At 40.4% G+C, this 18,523-nt stretch overlaps 1 protein-coding gene across 1 annotated transcript in view; it reads left to right on the top strand.

Moving 5' to 3' along the window:
* LOC133540970 (regulator of G-protein signaling 5-like) overlaps positions 1 to 15,796 on the top strand; it is a 41,908-nt gene extending 26,112 nt beyond the window's left edge. Inside the window, exon 4 of the mRNA XM_061884056.1 lies at positions 11,695 to 15,796. Within this exon, the coding sequence (XP_061740040.1) occupies positions 11,695 to 11,859 (165 nt within the window). The 3' untranslated portion in view covers positions 11,860 to 15,796. The remainder of the gene's footprint in view (positions 1 to 11,694) is intronic.
* Positions 15,797 to 18,523: the final 2,727 nt, after the last annotated feature.

Raw genomic sequence — 18,523 nt, 5'->3', positions numbered from 1 at the left:
CTCAGTGGCCTAGTGGTTAGAGTGTCCGCCCTGAGATCGGTAGGTCGTGAGTTCAAACTCTGGCAGAGTCGTACCAAAGACTATAAAAAATGGGACCCATTACTTCCCTGCTTGGCAGTCAGCATCAAAAGTTGGAATTGGGGGTTAAATCACCAAAAATGATTCCCGGGCGTGGCACTGCTGCGGCTCACTGCTCCCCTCACCTCCCAGGGGGTGAACAAGGGGATGGGTCAAATTTCACCACGCCTAGTGTGTGTGTGACCATCATTGGTTCTTCAACTTTTAACATCGACTTTGTGATGTCTTTTGTATTTTTGGTCATGTACTTATTTGTCTGTGAGTAACTCTGGACGATCCAGATATCGTTTAATACACGTAGCGTTAATTTGGCCAGTGGAGGGCGATAATGCTACACCCTAGGTTTTGATTCATTGATTGAAACTTGTATTAGTAGATTGCACAGTACAGTACATGTTCCGTACAATTGACCAATAAATGGTAACACCCGAATAAGTTTTTCAACTTGTTTAAGTCGGGGTCCACGTAAATGAATTCATGGTACAAATATATACTATCAGCATAACACAGTCATCAGGCAAGTTAATCATCAGAGTATGAATTATTTACATTATTTACAATTCGGGGGAGGGGTGTGGATGGGGGAGGATGTTAGTCTAGGGCAGGGGGTCGGCAACCCGCGGCTCTTTGATCACTCTGATGTGGCTCAGCTGCTAAATTGCCGACCCCAACAACTATTCCGTGAGGTTTCCGGATTTTAGTGCCTCTCTCAGAAATCACCCGGGGATAACATTCTCCAATTTTCACCTGGACTACAATACTGAGGGTGTGCAGTGATGGCAATGTCTTTAACCTCCTCTACAACATGTCGTTGCGCCCGCTTTTACATCACGCCATCTGCGTGTCGACTGGTCAGCCTCTGTTAACACACGAAAGCGACTGCATCGCATACTTAGTCAACAGCCATACAGGTTACACTGAGGGTTGTAATATAAACCACTTAACACTCTTACTAAAATGCGCCACACTGTGAACTCACATCAAACAAGAATGACAAACACATATCGGGAGAACATCGGCAACACAACATAAACGCAAAAGAACAAATACCCAGAATTGCATGCATCCCTATTCTTCCGGGCTACATTAGCTCCAAACCCCGACCCCTCCAACCCCGCCGACCTCAACCGACGCACAGAGGGGGGTTTGGTGCTAGCGGGTGTATAATGTAGCCCGGAAGAGTGGGATGCATGGGATTCTGGGTATTTGTTCTTTTGTGTTTATGTTGTGTTACGGTGCCGATGTTCTCTCAAAATGTGTTTGTCATTCTTTTTTGGTGTGGGTTCACGGTGTGGCGCATATTAGTAAGAGTGTTAAAGTTGTTTATATCACAACCCTCAGTGTAACTTGTATAGCTGTTGAACAAGTATGTGTTGCAATCGTTTGCGTGTCAGCAGAAGCCACGTACGACATGTGACTGGGCTGGCAATGTGTTTATTTTGCAATGAAGTGGACAGTTTCAGAGGAATAGAACCCACTTAAGCACTTTCAGACATTTTTATCACTTGAATGACCGACTGGTTGTGCGTGAGCTGTGCTGCTGTCAACAATCATACTAGTTTGCTACTTTTATGTGCTTTTTAAATTGTTTTAAGGGTTTTTACAGTCACCTTTTTTTAGTCTTTTTACACCACTTATTTATATTTGTATTGTTTCATTGTTTCATTCTGGATCCATAGCACAAAGTGATCTCAGGTCTCTCACAGTGCTAAGCTAACGATCCGCTTAAGTCCTGCCTCCACTCAACTCCACATAAAGTTGAAAAACTGGCCAGAAAGTGATCGAGCTCGATGGGAGAATTTTACCGCTATATAGAAAACCCAAAACCAGTGAAGCTGGCACGTTGTGGAAATCATAAATAAAAACAGAATACAATGATTTGCAAATCCTTTTTTAACTTATACTCAATTGAATAGACTTCAAAGACAAGGTACTTAATGTTTGGAACTGAAAAACTTAGATATTTTTTGCAAATATTAGCTTATCTGGAATTAGATGCATGCAACATGTTTCAAAAATTCTGCCACAAGTGACAAAAAAGACTGAGGAAGTTGAGGAACGCTCATCAAACACTTATTTGGAACATCCCACAGGTGAACAGGCTAATTGGGAAATGGTGGGTGCCATGATTGGGTATAAATGCAGCTTCCATGAAATGCTCAGTCGTTCACAAACAAGGATGGGGCAAGGGTCACCACTTTGTGAACAAATGTGTGAGCAAAGTGTCGACCGGTTTAAGAACAACATGTCTCAACGAGCTATTGCAACACATTTATTGATTTCACTATCTACAGTCTGTACTATCATCAAAAGGTTCAGAGAATCTGGAAAAATCATTGCAAAAACCAACATTGTACGCCCCCTCCAGCTCCATGCGGACCTGACTCAGCAATGTTGTGACCCTCTTAAACAGGACAATACTGTCATCTACTGTACATAGAATAGAATAGAATGTATTTTATTGATCCCTGGGGGAAATTCAGCACCACAGTTCTCTTACAATAAACAATGCTAATAATAAATAATATAATATATATAATATATTATACATATAATATATAATATATGAATACTATAAATATATTCTACATTTAAGTGCAGTCAAGGAACATGCATTAGGGAGTCTATTCTGAAGCCCACAATAAAGAGACGTAACTTAATCACGTCGCCTGGTTGGACTCCAACCCAATATATTCCACCGTCGACGAGCATAATTAAGAAATACGCTTGCAATTTCCAAAACGAATGGAAACAAGAATTTCAGTTTATCCAGGAGAGTTCGAAGGCGGTACTGCATCAACAACCAACATCAGTGTGTAAAGGATATCACCACATGGACTCAGGAACACTTCATAAAACCACTGTCAGCAACTGCAGTTTGTCGCTACATCTGTAAGTGCAAGTTAAAACTCTACTATGCAAAGCCAAAGCCATTTATCAACAACACCCAGAAACGCTGCCGGCTTCGCTGGGCCAGAGCTCATCTACAATGGATGATGCAAACTAGAAACGTCCAGTCCACATTTCAAATTGTTTTTGGAAACTATGGACGCCGTGTCCTCTGGACTAAAGAGGAAAAAAACCAGGCGGAGGCGTGGTTGGGGGGGCGTGGTTGGGGCGGGGAACGTGGTTAAGAGGGGAGGGGTATAATTCACCAACTTGAGTATTTCATTAATATTTTATATATATATATATATATATATATATATATATATATATATATAATGTATGAAATACTTGACTTTCAGTGAATTCTAGCAACAAATATTAATTCTATTGTATATCTAAATAAAATAAATAGTTGAATTTCCGACGGCACCTATCAAATACACAGTAATCAATCAATCAATCAATCAATGTTTATTTATATAGCCCCAAATCACAAATGTCTCAAAGGACTGCACAAATCATTACGACTACAACATCCTCGGAAGAACCCACAAAAGGGCAAGGAAAACTCACACCCAGTGGGCAGGGAGAATTCACATTCAGTGGGACGCCAGCGACAATGCTGACTATGAGAAACCTTGGAGAGGACCTCAGATGTGGGCAACCCCCCCCCTCTAGGGGACCGAAAGCAATGGATGTCGAGCGGGTCTAACATGATACTGTGAAAGATCAATCCATAGTGGCTCCAAGACAGCAGTGAGAGTCCCGTCCACAGGAAACCATCTCAAGCGGATCAGCAGCGTAGAGATGTCCCCAACCGATACAGGCGAGCGGTCCATCCTGGGTCCCGACGAGCGGTCCATCCTGGGTCTCGACTCTGGACAGTCAGTACTTCATCCATGGTCATCGGACCGGACCCCCTCCACAAGGGAGGGGGGGACATAGGAGAAAGAAAAGAAGCGGCAGATCAACTGGTCTAAAAAGGAGGTCTATTTAAAGGCTAGAGTATACAAATGAGTTTTAAGATGAGACTTAAATGCTTCTACTGAGGTAGCATCTCGAACTGTTACCGGGAGGGCATTCCAGAGTACTGGAGCCCGAACGGAAAACGCTCTATAGCCCGCAGACTTTTTTTGAGCTCTAGGAATCACTAATAAGCCGGAGTCTTTTGAACGCAGATTTCTTGCCGGGACATACGGTACAATACAATCGGCAAGATAGGCTGGAGCTAGACCGTGTAGTATTTTATACGTAAGTAGTAAAACCTTAAAGTCACATCTTAAGTGCACAGGAAGCCAGTGCAGGTGAGCCAGTACAGGCGTAATGTGATCAAACTTTCTTGTTCTTGTCAAAAGTCTAGCAGCCGCATTTTGTACCAACTGTAATCTTTTAATGCTAGACATTGGGAGACCCGAAAATAATACGTTACAGTAATCGAGACGAGACGTAACAAACGCATGGATAATGATCTCGGCGTCTTTAGTGGACAAAATGGAGCGAATTTTAGCGATATTACGGAGATGAAAGAAGGCCGTTTTAGTAACGCTTTTAATGTGTGACTCAAAGGAGAGAGTTGGGTCGAAGATAATACCCAGATTTTTTACAGAGTCACCTTGTTTTATTATTTGGTTGTCAAATGTTAAAGTTGTATTATTAAATAGAGGTCGGTGTCTAGCAGGACCGATAATCAGCATTTCCGTTTTTTTGGCATTAAGTTGCAAAAAGTTAGCGGACATCCATTGTTTAATTTCATTAAGACACGCTTCCAACTGACTACAGTCCGGCGTGTTGGTCAGCTTTAGGGGCATGTAAAGTTGGGTGTCATCAGCATAACAGTGAAAGCTAATACCGTATTTGCGTATGACGTCACCTAGCGGCAGCATGTAGATGCTGAAGAGTACAGGGCCAAGGACTGAACCCTGGGGAACTCCACACGTTACCTTAACATAGTCCGAGGTCACACTGTTATAGGAGACGCACTGCATCCTATCAGTAAGATAAGAGTTAAACCATGACAGGGCTGAGTCTGAAATACCAATTCGTATTTTGATACGCTCTAATAAAATATTATGATCGACGGTATCGAAAGCAGTAATAAATACACAGTTGTTGTACTAACTGTACTGTGCTTGCTGGTTACTAAAAAACAACAACAACACTTACCTTTCACTATTTGAGTAACCTTTGTTCTGCCATTTGCGTACTGGCGAGCGATCTCTGAATCCGGGAACATATGCTTCACGGATTTGTTGTAGATATCCGCAAATGATAACGGGATGTTGCTTCCAGCTATTAGCATGGCCATTTTTGTCCCAGCATAAGTTACACCGTCGGGTCTCCGTTTTAAGAGGTGGCCCATACTACTGGGTTGTGAACGATGCTGCGCTGCGGATGCTTTGTGCTTCGGTGACCATTCATGACTGAGTATATCCGTTCGCCACCATGTTCAATGAAGAAGTCTGTTCTACAAAATAAACAGGCAACATACCCCTATTCCTTCGAACTCTCCTGGATAAACTGAAATTCTTGTTTCCATTCGTTTTGGAACTTGCAAGCGTATTTCTTCATTTTGCTCGTCGACGGTGTAATATATTGGGTTGGAGTCTAACCAGGCGACGTGATTAAGTTACGTCTCTTTATTGTGGGCTTCAGAACAGACTCCCTAATGCATGTTCCTTGACTGCACTTAAATGTAGAATATATGTAGAATATATTTATATTATTCATATATAATATATTATATGTGTAATATATTATATTATTTGTATTATCATTGTTTATTGTGAGTGAAATATGGTGCTGAATTTGCCCCAGGGATCAATAAAGTACATTCTATTCTATTCTATGTACAGTAGATGGGAGTATTGTCCTGTTTAAGAGGGTCACAACATTGCTGAGTCAGGTCTGCATGGAGCTGGAGGGGGCGTGGCCTCCAGCTGCGCCTGAATTTCGGGAGATTTCCGGGAGAAAATTTGTCCCGGGAGGTATTTGGGAGAAGCGCTGGATTACGGGAGTCTCCCGGAAAATTTTGGAGTGTTGGCAAGTATGCAAAGTACAGTACATATTCCGTACAATTGACCACTAGATGGTAACACCCGAATAAGTTTTTCAACTTCTTTAAGTCGGGGTTCACGTTAATCAATTCATGGTAGCCGCCTTAATCTGCCAACCTGGCGTATGTCGTACGGCATGCTTCTAAATCCTGATGTCCCCCTGGTCGTAGCACCTGTGGTTTTATTTTTTAACAAAAATATACACAATACTGAACTTGGACCTCATTCTTCCCTAAATAATTCATTAATTCCCACCATCATCACAAACAGAACGATACAGATCACATTCACACAACACTGTAAATATCAAAAACCTTAAACAACTTTCAAAACATCACTCCTCATTCGTTAGTAAGTAAGTAAGTAATTAAATATTATTTATAAAGCCCTTTTTGAAAGATAAAATAACAAAGCCCTGGACAAAACGGAAGTGAAGTAAAACAACAATTCAATTAAAACAACAGGGGCAACGTCATAAAAATTGATAGTTAAAAGCTAAAAGCTTTACTAAAATGAGAAGTTTCTTAAAAGTTTCAACACAGTCAAGATCAAGTAGGGACTGGTGCAAATTGTTCCAGAGTCTGGGAGCTATAGCCTGGAATGTCAGATCTCCAAAGGTTTCAAAACGACTTTTTGGGATCTTTAGAAGACCCTGGCCTGAAGACTCCCTGAAGAGTAGGGGCATAGCAAGTCAGTGATGTACTGAGGGCCCCTACCATGCAATACTCAGAAAGTCAGCATTAAAATCTGAAACTCAAAGTGGATTTTATCTGGAAGGTAATGAAGACTGGATAGAATCGGGGTGATATGGGCTGTTCTGGGTGCACCGGTCAAAAGTCTGGCAGCCGCATTTTGTACAGTCTGAAGTCTCTTTAGCTTTGACTTGTTGAAAAGCCTGAAAAGAGAAATGCAATAGTCAATACGAGACGAAATTAACGCGTGAATGATCAATTCGAGATCCAATTTTGACAACAGATACAGTGTGAAGCGACTGGGATGGGAAACTGGGAATCAGTACCTCCAAATCCGAGTCAAAAGGGTAGAGTGTCATCTCCGGGTTGGGGAGGAGATCTTGCCCCAAGTGGAGGACTTCAAGTACCCCGTAGTCTTGTTCACGAGTGAGGGAAGAGTGGATGGTGAAATCGACAGGGGGATCGGTGCAACGTCTTCAGTAATGCTGACGCTGTATCGATCCGTTGTGGTGAAGAAGGTTCTGAGCCGGAAGGCAAAGCTCTCAATTTACCGGTCGATCTACGCTCCCATCCTCACCTATGGTCATGAGCTTTGGGTTATGACCGAAAAGACAAGATCACGGGTACAAGCGACGGAAATGAGTTTCCTCCGCATGGCGGCGGGGTTCTCCCATAGAGATAGGGTGAGAAGCTCCACATCGAGAGGAGCCAGATGAGGTGGTTCGGGCATCTGGACAGGATGCCACTCGAACGCCTCCTTGGGAGGTGTTTGGTAAGAGGTCATGGGGAAGACCTAGGACACGTTGGGAAGACTATGTCTCCCGGCTGGCCTGGGAATGCCTCGGGATCCCCTGGGGGGAGCTGGGCGAAGTGGCTGGGGAGAGGGAAGTCTGGGCTGCTACGACCTGAAGAAGATCGATGGATCGACTACAGATACAGTCACAAATACACAGAACCTATTAACATGTCACTTTCAAACATTCATTCTCTGGTCAATAAGTATTTTATTATTAATGATTTCATTTAAGACCACGGACTAGACTGCTTGCTTTTCACAAAGGTATGGCTGGGTACGGATGCACCAGTTGTTCTCACTGAGGCCTCTCCATCCAACTTTGCTTCTTCAGTCAGAGGTGGTATGAAGGGAGGTGGCACAGCATCAATAGCCTCACATTCCCTAACATCATGTTTTAGATCATGTTTTAGACATTGTTTCAGGGGATTTTTTTTTAAATATGTTAGATTTGATGGATTTTACCCAACATGTCACACAGCCAACTCACAACTGAGGACACACTCAGGATTTGTTCATTACCAGTGGCGGGCCGTGAGTTTCCCACCTAGGCCTTCAGTGATGTTCGACTTCAATGATTACCTCGCAAAATACCATCACTTATGTCACCACATGACCATTGCCGGAGAAATACTCCACAGAAACACACTTACTGTGCATTGAACCACATCAACAGTATACAAAACGGGTTATTTCCTGGCGCATTAAAAAACCAATTAAATCGCATCAGCAATTAAAACATCTTATGTGGTAATGTCAAAATTAAAATAGCAAAAAAAATATTAGTAGGACCTATTTGACACAGCTTAAGCCAGTGGTCCCCCTCCTCGTTGGCTTATTCGAGTATTTCATCGCCAGAACAGCTGAGCTAGCTTCCGGGGTTGGTCGACATCGTCTCACAAGATGTAATTTGTCTTTAAATATCCTTCTTGAAAATGGCCTTGCAAATATATATCTGCCACCTAGTTTTGTTTTCCTTCTTTGCTTGCAAACCCGGTCTGGCTTCGGCTCAACGCTTCCTGCTTTCTGCTTCCTGCTGAAATTGAAATTTGTTAATGGATACTCACTTTGGAATGACAGGTGAGTATCCAATCACAGTCTCGTTAACATCAGGCTACTTAGATAAGCTACTGTCAACAATTTGTGATCTGATTGGCTATCGTGACTGTCTATCAATTCTATGTGTTCTCAAAATAATCCGCTAATGGTCCCGATGATTATCCAATCACAGGACGCGTAAATGTCACTGTAAAGGTTGCCCTCTAGTGGGTTCTTTGGATCACCACACACTGCCAGGAGAGCCCAGAATTCAGGCTATAACACGGTTTTATTTTCATAAATGTTCATAGGGTTTTGCTTTCCAGCATACTGTCTTTCTCTCCTGCTTCCGCTCAGCAGCACCTCCAACTCCAACAATGTCTCTAATCCTGATTATGCTGACGACACACAGTTGTAAATTTCCGTGCCTCCTGATGACCAATTGATACTCTTATTAATTGCATTTCAGATATTAAGTCCTGGATGGCATATATATTTTTACAGCTTAACCAGGACAAGACTGACGTTTTAGTCATTGGCCCCGAGAGAAACACATATCAAATCTACAATCATTGTCTATAACTCCGCTCATACCATTTCCGGTATGAGTGGACGCTGGCATGTATGTTGCCACTGCTCACCGGCAGACTTTAATGATTCTAAGGGTTCATGGTCTTAAGGTTTTTATGTGACTATTTGCTTCCGCACACTTGCGAGAGGCATACCAGCTTCTCTGGCACTGTCTCCCCGGCACTTTAGTCCATCTGTATTTGGGCAAACGCCGGTAGCTTTGTGAGCTAACTGGTCCCTGACTCATCATGTGGTCCTAGCACATTCTCACCAGGTCTGGGCTCATCTGGATACTCCTGTCATCCTGCCATCATCCTGTGGCAGGACTACTCCATTACTCAGTCGCTGACCTTCTCAGGGTTCCCTGGAATATACCGCAGCTTCCACCATTGGAGCTAGATCAGACATCACTCGCCTCTTCTGCGCAATGTACACTGTGGGTTCCGCAGACATATACAGCATAACCACTCCAGTAAAATCTGGCAACAGCTCGGGATTGGCAGCTGAAGGTTGACCTAGAGAGACAGCTCAAGTTCCCAGAGAACATTGCGGTGACCACACTCAGGCCAGACATAGTCCCGGTGTCCAAAACAACGGGGCAAGTGGTCCTGCTGGAGCTGACTGTCCTCTGGGAAGACCAAATCGAGGAGGCCTTTGAGAGGAAGAGGGCCAAGTATGTGGAGTTGGCAGGCAAATGCCGAAGCAGGGGATGGAGGACCCGATGCAACCCAATCAAGGTTGGGTGCAGAGGGTTTGTCGGCCAGTCTCTCATCAAGTCAGTCAAGATGTTGGGATTGAAGGGAACTGCAGAACAGGAAAGCCATCAGAGACATCACCGATGCAGCAGAAAATGCATCAAGATGGCTGTGGATCAACCTGGGGGATCTATGGGCTACTCAAGCTACTTAAACATACAGATTAGCCCCGGTTGGGTCACCTGGGCGAGGGTGTCTGTTTTGAGACCCGAAACACCCAATGAACCTAGGATGCAACACAGATGATGTGTCTCAGTTGCACCAAGAGTGTTTGTTAGAACAAGAATTGCCAACAAGCCGGTAGCTCTAAACGTAGAGCATAGACTGAAACTATCTGAATTGGACCAAAACGCCAAAGTTGGAGGACAGCCAGGTATCAAACTGCTCAAAGTCTTTTGACTACATGTGCCTGGAAGCTTACAAACGGTGGTCCACTTTCACTGCTACCCTTCCAATTGTCATCTTTGAAGTCTCTTACGGTATTGAAATTGATTTTTTGTTTTTGAACATTCATTAGTAGATTGCACAGTACAGTACATATTCCGTACAATTGACCACTAAATGGTAAGATTTTCAACTTGTTTAAGTCGGGGTCCACGTTCACCAATTCATGGTACTAATATATACTATCAGCATAATAATGTATATACTCATCAGAGTATATAAATTGAGTTATTTACATTATTTACAATCCGGGGGGTGGGATGTGAAGGAGGTCGGGGTGTGGGGGTTAGGACTGGTTGATAACAGCACTTCTATCATCAACAATTATATCATCTGAGAAATGGACATTGAAACAGTGTCGGTCTGACTTCGTAGGATATGTACAGCGAGCAGTGAACATAGTGAGCTCAGATAGCATAAGAACAAGTATATACATTTGATTATTTACAATCCAGGTCCAGGGAGGTGGGACGTGGTGGAGGAAGGTTGTTAGTCTGGGGTTGCAGTTGCATGGAGGTGGTGTTTTAGTGTGTTTTGAAGGAGGATAGAGATGCACTTTCTTTTACACCTGTTGGGAGTGCATTCTGTTAGGGTAATCGAGTATATATGTTATCACACAACTTTAGTATGCTTAAAGTCAGTTGCTATAGTTATTAGCCAATGTGTTTAAGCTGTACTATTTCTATCTGTGCAAGGACAAAAACTTCTTGTCTGAGGGGTGGCCTCAGCCGCAGATGTTATGTTTGTTTTAGCCCACTAACAGCCAAGGACTTCAAGGACCTCAACGAAGATAAGACGACAGCACGCAGACAAAGCAGAGACGAGGCAGAATCACAAGGCTCTAGCACATTCAGTCGCGTATTGTGCGTCGTGGACCTGCTTTGCATGTTATATGTGACCACTCCTTTTAGAGGCGGACTCAGTGATGTTGACTGTGGAAGTACTGAATAAATAGAGGGACGCGGGAGCTGAGCCTTAGAGCGTAGGGCGAGACCGTGACTAAGTGTGCAGCGCCATGTGTTCTCCTCATGAGCTAAATTAAACTCTGTCTCTCCATGGTTCCTTGCTTCTTGTCTGTTTAATAGATGTCATCAGTGTTTGAACCTTACACATTCCATATTGATGTGGCATAGAAGGAGAATGAGTTAAGACCTTTGTTCGATCGGAATCTGGGTTTGACGTGGTTTGTGGACCTCCCCCTGGTGTTGTGGTTATGGAAGTAGTTTTAGTAATAACTTTAGTGTATTTTATTCTTCCAACATGAGAATAAATTGTTAATATTCTGCATAACACTGCTTTATACATAACATGCATGCAAGTTTGATTAAGGACTCCAAACTGCCCATTGGTGACAACATACTGTATATGTTTCTCTGCCACAGGTAAACATTGACCACTTCACCAAGGATGTGACTTTGAGGAATTTGGTCGATCTCTCTCCGGAAACCTTCGACCTGGCCCAAAAGAGGATCTACTCCCTGATGGAAAAAGACTCCTTTGGGCGCTTTTTAAAATCCGAGCAGTACCAGGAGCTCTTGGTAAACTAAACCTGAGCAGGAAACTGAGCAGCTGGGTCGGGAGTTAAGGTTCTGGTAAACCCCAAATTACATTAATTTGACAATGATAAAACAACTTCAGCTGAAATTGCACACTTTCCAATCATTTAGCTGTAACATGCTGAAACTTAATCCAAATTCTACAGAAAAGACACTATGCAGACGCTCCCCTACTTCCGTGGTACCGAATGTGTTCAGAGAGAAAAGCTAAGTCAAGGTCCCAGTAACTTTTGTGCATTCTGTTTATGCTTCAACTGCTACTGTTTATGTTCGCTGCTGAGAAAGACAAAATAAAGCTTAGTCTGGGTTGCAGCAAAACGTCGACTCACTTAAGGCGGAAGTCATATTACACAGCAGCAGTCTGTTTATACTGGATGTCCGATGTCTGTGAGCAGAGGCGTGTCTGTATTGGAAATAGGCCATCCACCTCTCCACACAACATATTCCCAATCGTCATAAAAAATAATAAGCAAGCTGCTCAGACTGAATTTGATTATTCACCAAATTTTGTCCCGTGTGCTACCTAACAACTTTGGTTGAGTAATAATTTAGACAAGGCTCATGTCAAAGGTTCACGTCGAAGACGTCTGACGACCTTGGTCTGTTCAAGAGTGTCTAAGGAAGGATAAATTCACTTATTCAAACATGAATACCAATGATAGCAAGACAAAATTACATTAAAAAATAAATTTTGCAATTTATTAAAGGGAAATGTGACCACAGAAACACTCACTTATGCACAGAGATACTGTATTTAGAGGTCTTTACTTGCTTCAAGAAAACATATATATCAACTTTCATACGCTACGTGTGTTGTATATAGCATAGTGACTAACAGAAATAAACTGTACGGACAAAAGTCTTGGGACAATATTTTACTTAAGTGCGGGCTAGTTCCAACTGGATCGAGTATTTATCTCATCAAATACACTTTTTACACTGAGGGTCACCTTTTTTTTTTTACAATATGCCAATGAAAAACTTACATATTTAGGCTGCCTTCATAATTCTATGATTGGGACTGAGAAATGTTGGGTACAGCCCTTTTTTGAGCTTCCATTATCTTTCGGTGTGCAATGTAATTAGGGCGTTTTGGGGCGAGATTGGTGTGGAAGAACACACCACCATAAAACACAGATTTGGCCACATGAATATATTTTGGAATGGACACACATTCTCACAAATTCCACAATTCTTGTAGAACGTTTTTCCCCGTGGATAGAAGCTGTTTTAGCTGCAAAGGGGCGGTTAAAATGAGTAATTTTCTTTTTTGTTTGCGTGCAAGCATGGTGTCCCGATACTTTTGTCCTTATCTTATTTTAACATGCCGTAGTTGACCAACATATATGTATGTACACGTATGTATACATGTATGTATGTACATGTATTTATATATACGTATACACACACATATACACACACACACATATATATATATGTGTGTGTATGTGTACATATATATATATACGTATATATACACGCATATGTGTACATATATGTATATAGGTACATATATATATACGTACACACATAAATATACATATAAATATATATATACATACATACATAGAAATATATATATATACATACATGCATATATACATACATACATACATACATACATACATACATACAAATATATATATATATACATACATGCACATATACATACATACATACAAAAAAAAAAAAAAATATATATATATATATATATATATATATATATATATATATATATATATATATATATATATATATGTATATATATACAAAAAAGGCCTAAAGTTTGGACACACCTTCTCATTCACAACACAACTGATGGTCCCAACCCCATTAAAAAAGCAAAAAATTCCACTAATCAACCCTGACAAGGCACACCTGTGAAGTGAAAAACCATTTCAGGTAACTACCTCTTGAAGCTCATCGAGAGAATGCCAAAAGTGTGCAAAGCAGTAATCGGAGCAAAGGGTGGCTATTTTGAAGAAACTAGAATACATTTCAACTTTTGTTGTTAAGTACATAACTCCACATTTGTTAAATCATAGTTTTGATGCCTTCAGTGACTATCTACAATATAGTCATGAAAATAAAGACAACGCATTTATTGAGATGGTGTGTCCAAACTTTAGGATTTTACTGTTAAAATATATATATATATATATATATACATATATATACTATTTTTTTCCCCACTATGGGCTGCATACTGAAATATTTAAGGATTCTGGGACCTTTTTTAAAAAAATTATTTTAAAACAGGCCCTATTTAGACCTCTTTTGTGTAAACTAAAATAATCATGTTTTGTTTTTGTTGATGTTGTTTTTAAACAGTGATGGCAAAATCAGGTCCCCTATGTATTGACATGTATAAATAATCAAACGTGACTCTGCAAATGACGCTGTATCATTATGAACAGTGTATTACTTTTCACTCGCTCACCTCTCACAACACTGCCAACTTAAGACGCTCACTTCCTTTCTGTTCGGTCTCCAACAGGAGCCGGCCTTTTTAGAACGCTCGGTGGTCGGGCTCCTCGGCCACTAAACTGCAAGTTGCTAAGATGGGAGGTTGCGTAGGAGGGATTCACAGAATATAAAATGCGGTGAGATATGTTTTTTTTTATATAATAGTTTACAAAAACCTGATGCAGTGGTTTTCCCATGTTTTTTTTTATTGATGTGAAGGAAAGCTGCAAAAATAAACAATAGAGTATTTCCGTTTTGCAACAGCAAATCCTGCCCATTTTTGTCAATGCAAAGTACTTATGAGATCCCATTAATTATAACACAGAAATAAAATAGATATTTAAATGATGACACATACAATACAATAAGCATTTCTGCAAAATAATACTCTGTAGCGTTAACATTTTACAAGTATAAGATGATTTTTGGTTCATTTATTCCACATAATGTAAACAATGGTGGCTTTAATGTTTGTGTGCAATGTGACTTCACAAAATGTGGTGATATGTATTATTGTATTTTTTCACAAACACATGTATGCCGTGAATTAACACAATATCATCAGCTACATATTCAGTCATTTTTCTGTTGGAAGTGTTGCTGTTTGTGGCAAAGATTGACCAGTCTGTTGTCATGAAAAAAAAATAAAGAGAGAAAAACGATGAGGGCAGGCCTGGGCAATTATTTTGACTCGGGGGCCACATTTGGAGAGAAAAATGTGTCGGGGGGCCGGTATATCTATTTTTAGGAACACTATTGCAAAAAAATCACAATAATGTCTAATTGAATGGTAAAAACTTTATGACACACCGCCTTAAAAAAACGTAATGGAATTTTCCATTTTTCTATGAACGATATAACACTGAATATTGACAAAATCTGAATGTTGCACCCTGTTTCGATCGACATATTTAACAATCTAGTGAAATGCAACAAACAGTGAAATATGAACGCAAAGGGTACAAAACAAACCCACCTACAATCTGATATATCTGATCCATCACTAAGTATTTAAAAATTTGTTGTAAAAATCTCCTTCCGCGTCTGTGGAAACGCTCCCCACCTACACTGCTTGGTGCCTAGTCTGAGCTGCTGTGACGTTGATGACCATAGTTACTAATTAGACTACCATAGTAACTAATTAGATTACCATAGTAACTGGTAAATCATCCAAAAGCGCAGATTCCAACCATTGAAATATTTTGTATACTCAAGCCTTACGGTCATTAGAAAACATCACTGCACATTTTAATGGCAGCTACACTTTCCATCTTAAAGATCTAAAAAAAAAATTTGGGGAATGTCCGGCGGGCCAGATTGAAAAGCTTAACGGGCCGCATGTGGCCCCCTGGCCTTAATTTGCCCAGGTCTGGGTTAGGGACTCGAACTATGCTGGATATGTTACACAGTCTTGTATGCATGTCTTGTCTTGACCACATAAAAATATAATTACTGCACACTACTCTGAATTTATTTGTATTTGTAAACACTTTGTCCACTTTAAATGTTTTCATCATACAATTCTTGTAGTTGGTGTTGCGTTAGGACCATATGTTCCTAGGACGGAATTTAAGTTGCTGGTCAATCCCAAGTTCTTTTGATGACACATAAGCTGATTTTAAATGATAACCCAGAACAGAATAGGTATTTTGCAATTTATTCCAAAGCTTTGGAGAGACCAACCTAAAAAAAACATTCAATTCGCGTCGCGTAGTTGATCTGAAAACACTATGGAAGTGTTGTCTTTGTCAATATGCAAATAGCCCCCACCCTTCAGAGCGAATGCACATATCTATAGTTTTCCTCAGCTGGGAACAGGAAGAAATAGGAAAAAGGAGTATTGCTACTCCTGCATTCCAAGCTCAAGGTAGTCCACAGTGTACCATCGGTCATGAGATAAAGAAAGGATGGAACACTAGCTATTTCAAATATGACTAAAGAAAAGAAATTACCCTGAAATATGGATACATGTAGATATCTATCTCCGTCATTGGTCACAACGGTTAAGCACATTTTTAGGGGACACAATAGTTCACACACCTTTTTGTTTTCAAAAGGCCTTTTTTGTCCGTTAGTTGGCAACATTATTCCAAAAATGTATGGGCGGACTTTTATGAAATTTTCCGGAAAGTAGAAGTGATTAGGTTAAGGGGTTGATCCAGATCATTTCTACTACGTTACCTTAGGTCAGGGGTCGGCAACCCGAAATTTTGAAAGAGCCATATTGGACCAAAAATACAAAAAACTAGTCTGTCTGGAGCAACAAAAAATGAAAAGTCCTATAAAAGTGTTATTATAGCTAATATAGACACTTAGATCATGTGTTGTCTTTATTATATTAGCCTACTATCAAAATTACTTTAAAAATCTTATATAGGTGTTGTAATGAAGGCAACACATGACGAAAGTGTCTATATGGGCTATATTAGCCTACTATCAAAATCAATTTAAAAGTCTTATTATATAAGTGTTATAAGGAAGGCATAACTATAATAGCCTACTATCAAAATAACTATGTGTCGCAGGCTGAAGCAAAATCTTCATTGACAGAAATGTAATATTTATTCTACACATTTTTACAACATCGGAAACAATTCGCAAATCAGAGGCTACTCAGAAGGTGAGATAACTCCTGGAAATTACAGGCTTTTAATGGCAAAATGTATAGATGTGTGTGTCCAAGTTAAAAGAAAATGCAGGCTGTCTTCTTTTAATAGATGTATTACAATGTATGGCAAGCCAAGTAATGTTTGCTGTGGTCTGGAACAACATGGCACACAAACAACTATGAGAAATGCAGCCAATATTACATACAGATATGGTGTCATGAGACATAATTAAAGGGTATTCAATGATCTCAAATATACCTAAAAACAAGGCATAATATTGCAATATGTACATATAGCTAGCCTAAATAGCATGTTAGCATCGATTAGCTTGCAGTCAGGGATTGACCAAATATGCCTGATTAGCACTCCAGCAGATCAATAAAATCAACAAAACTCAACTCTGTGCATTCACACACAGCATAAAACGTTTGGTGGACAAAATGAGACAAAGAAGGTGTGGCAGCGTCGGAGAAAGTTGTACATGCAAACAAACCACGATGAGTTCAAGGATCACTGAAATTAGAATGCCAAACACTCACATCAGTGCAGCATGTATAACATAAACAGTGGGATTTTCAACAATTTGGAAGGGTTGTGTCATGTTTGTTCTCCTACAGAAAATACATTAAAACAAAATTAATATTTTTTCTTTCATCTTTTTCCATTTTCACACATTTCTGAAAGAAGTCTAGGGAGCCACTAGGGTGGCGCTAAAGAGCCACGGGCTGCTGACCCACGCCTTAGGTTTATGTTATGTGTGTTTGTGTGTTCTTGTATTTCTGCACTTCTTGAGACATCAACAAGGAAAAGTACCTTCCAAATGAGGACCGGTGAACAAGTTAGGACCGAAACCATGGTCCCAATACGGAAAAACATTGCATTTAATAGACAATGCCTCATTTGCACCCCTGGTGGTGAAATCTATCAACATTAGGGTGGTCCTAAAAAGGAGGGATTTTTCAAATCGACTGTGTGTCGGTTTTAAAAGTGCTCCCCCTCTGGTCAACATATGAAATAACAAGTGTGTGTAAGAAATTGAAATGTGCCCCCTTTGGCCAAAATGTATTTTATAAAAAGATACGTATACAGTGACATACTGTTATTACTTGGAGTAAATAATGAAGATTAAAAAACAATTAAACACAAAATGAAAATAAAACAATTACTAAAAGCTTAATTTTTTTTGCATGGTATGTGTATATTATTAAAATTTTACATACAAATCTTTGTACATCTAGAAAGGGTGGACCTAAACAGCTCTGCATTTTTCGGAGGTCTCAAGAAGGTATAAAATACAAAAATGTGTGTGTGTTCTTGTATTTCTACCCTTCTTGAGACATCAACAAGAAAAAGCACCTTCCATATGAGGACCGGTGAACAAGTTAGTACATAAATCATGATCCCAATATGGAAAACCATTGTATCTAATAGAGAATGTCTCATTTGCAACCTGGTGGTAAATCTACCAAAATTAGGGTGGTCCCAAAAAGGAGGGATTTTTCTAATTGACTTGGTGTCGGTTTTAAAAGTGCTCCCCCTCTGGTCAACATATGAAATAACAAGTGTGTGTAAGAAATTGA

Source organism: Nerophis ophidion, linkage group LG22, assembly GCF_033978795.1.
Source record: "Nerophis ophidion isolate RoL-2023_Sa linkage group LG22, RoL_Noph_v1.0, whole genome shotgun sequence".
NCBI lineage: Eukaryota > Metazoa > Chordata > Actinopteri > Syngnathiformes > Syngnathidae > Nerophis > Nerophis ophidion.
This window is presented reverse-complemented; position numbering and strand designations above follow the sequence as displayed.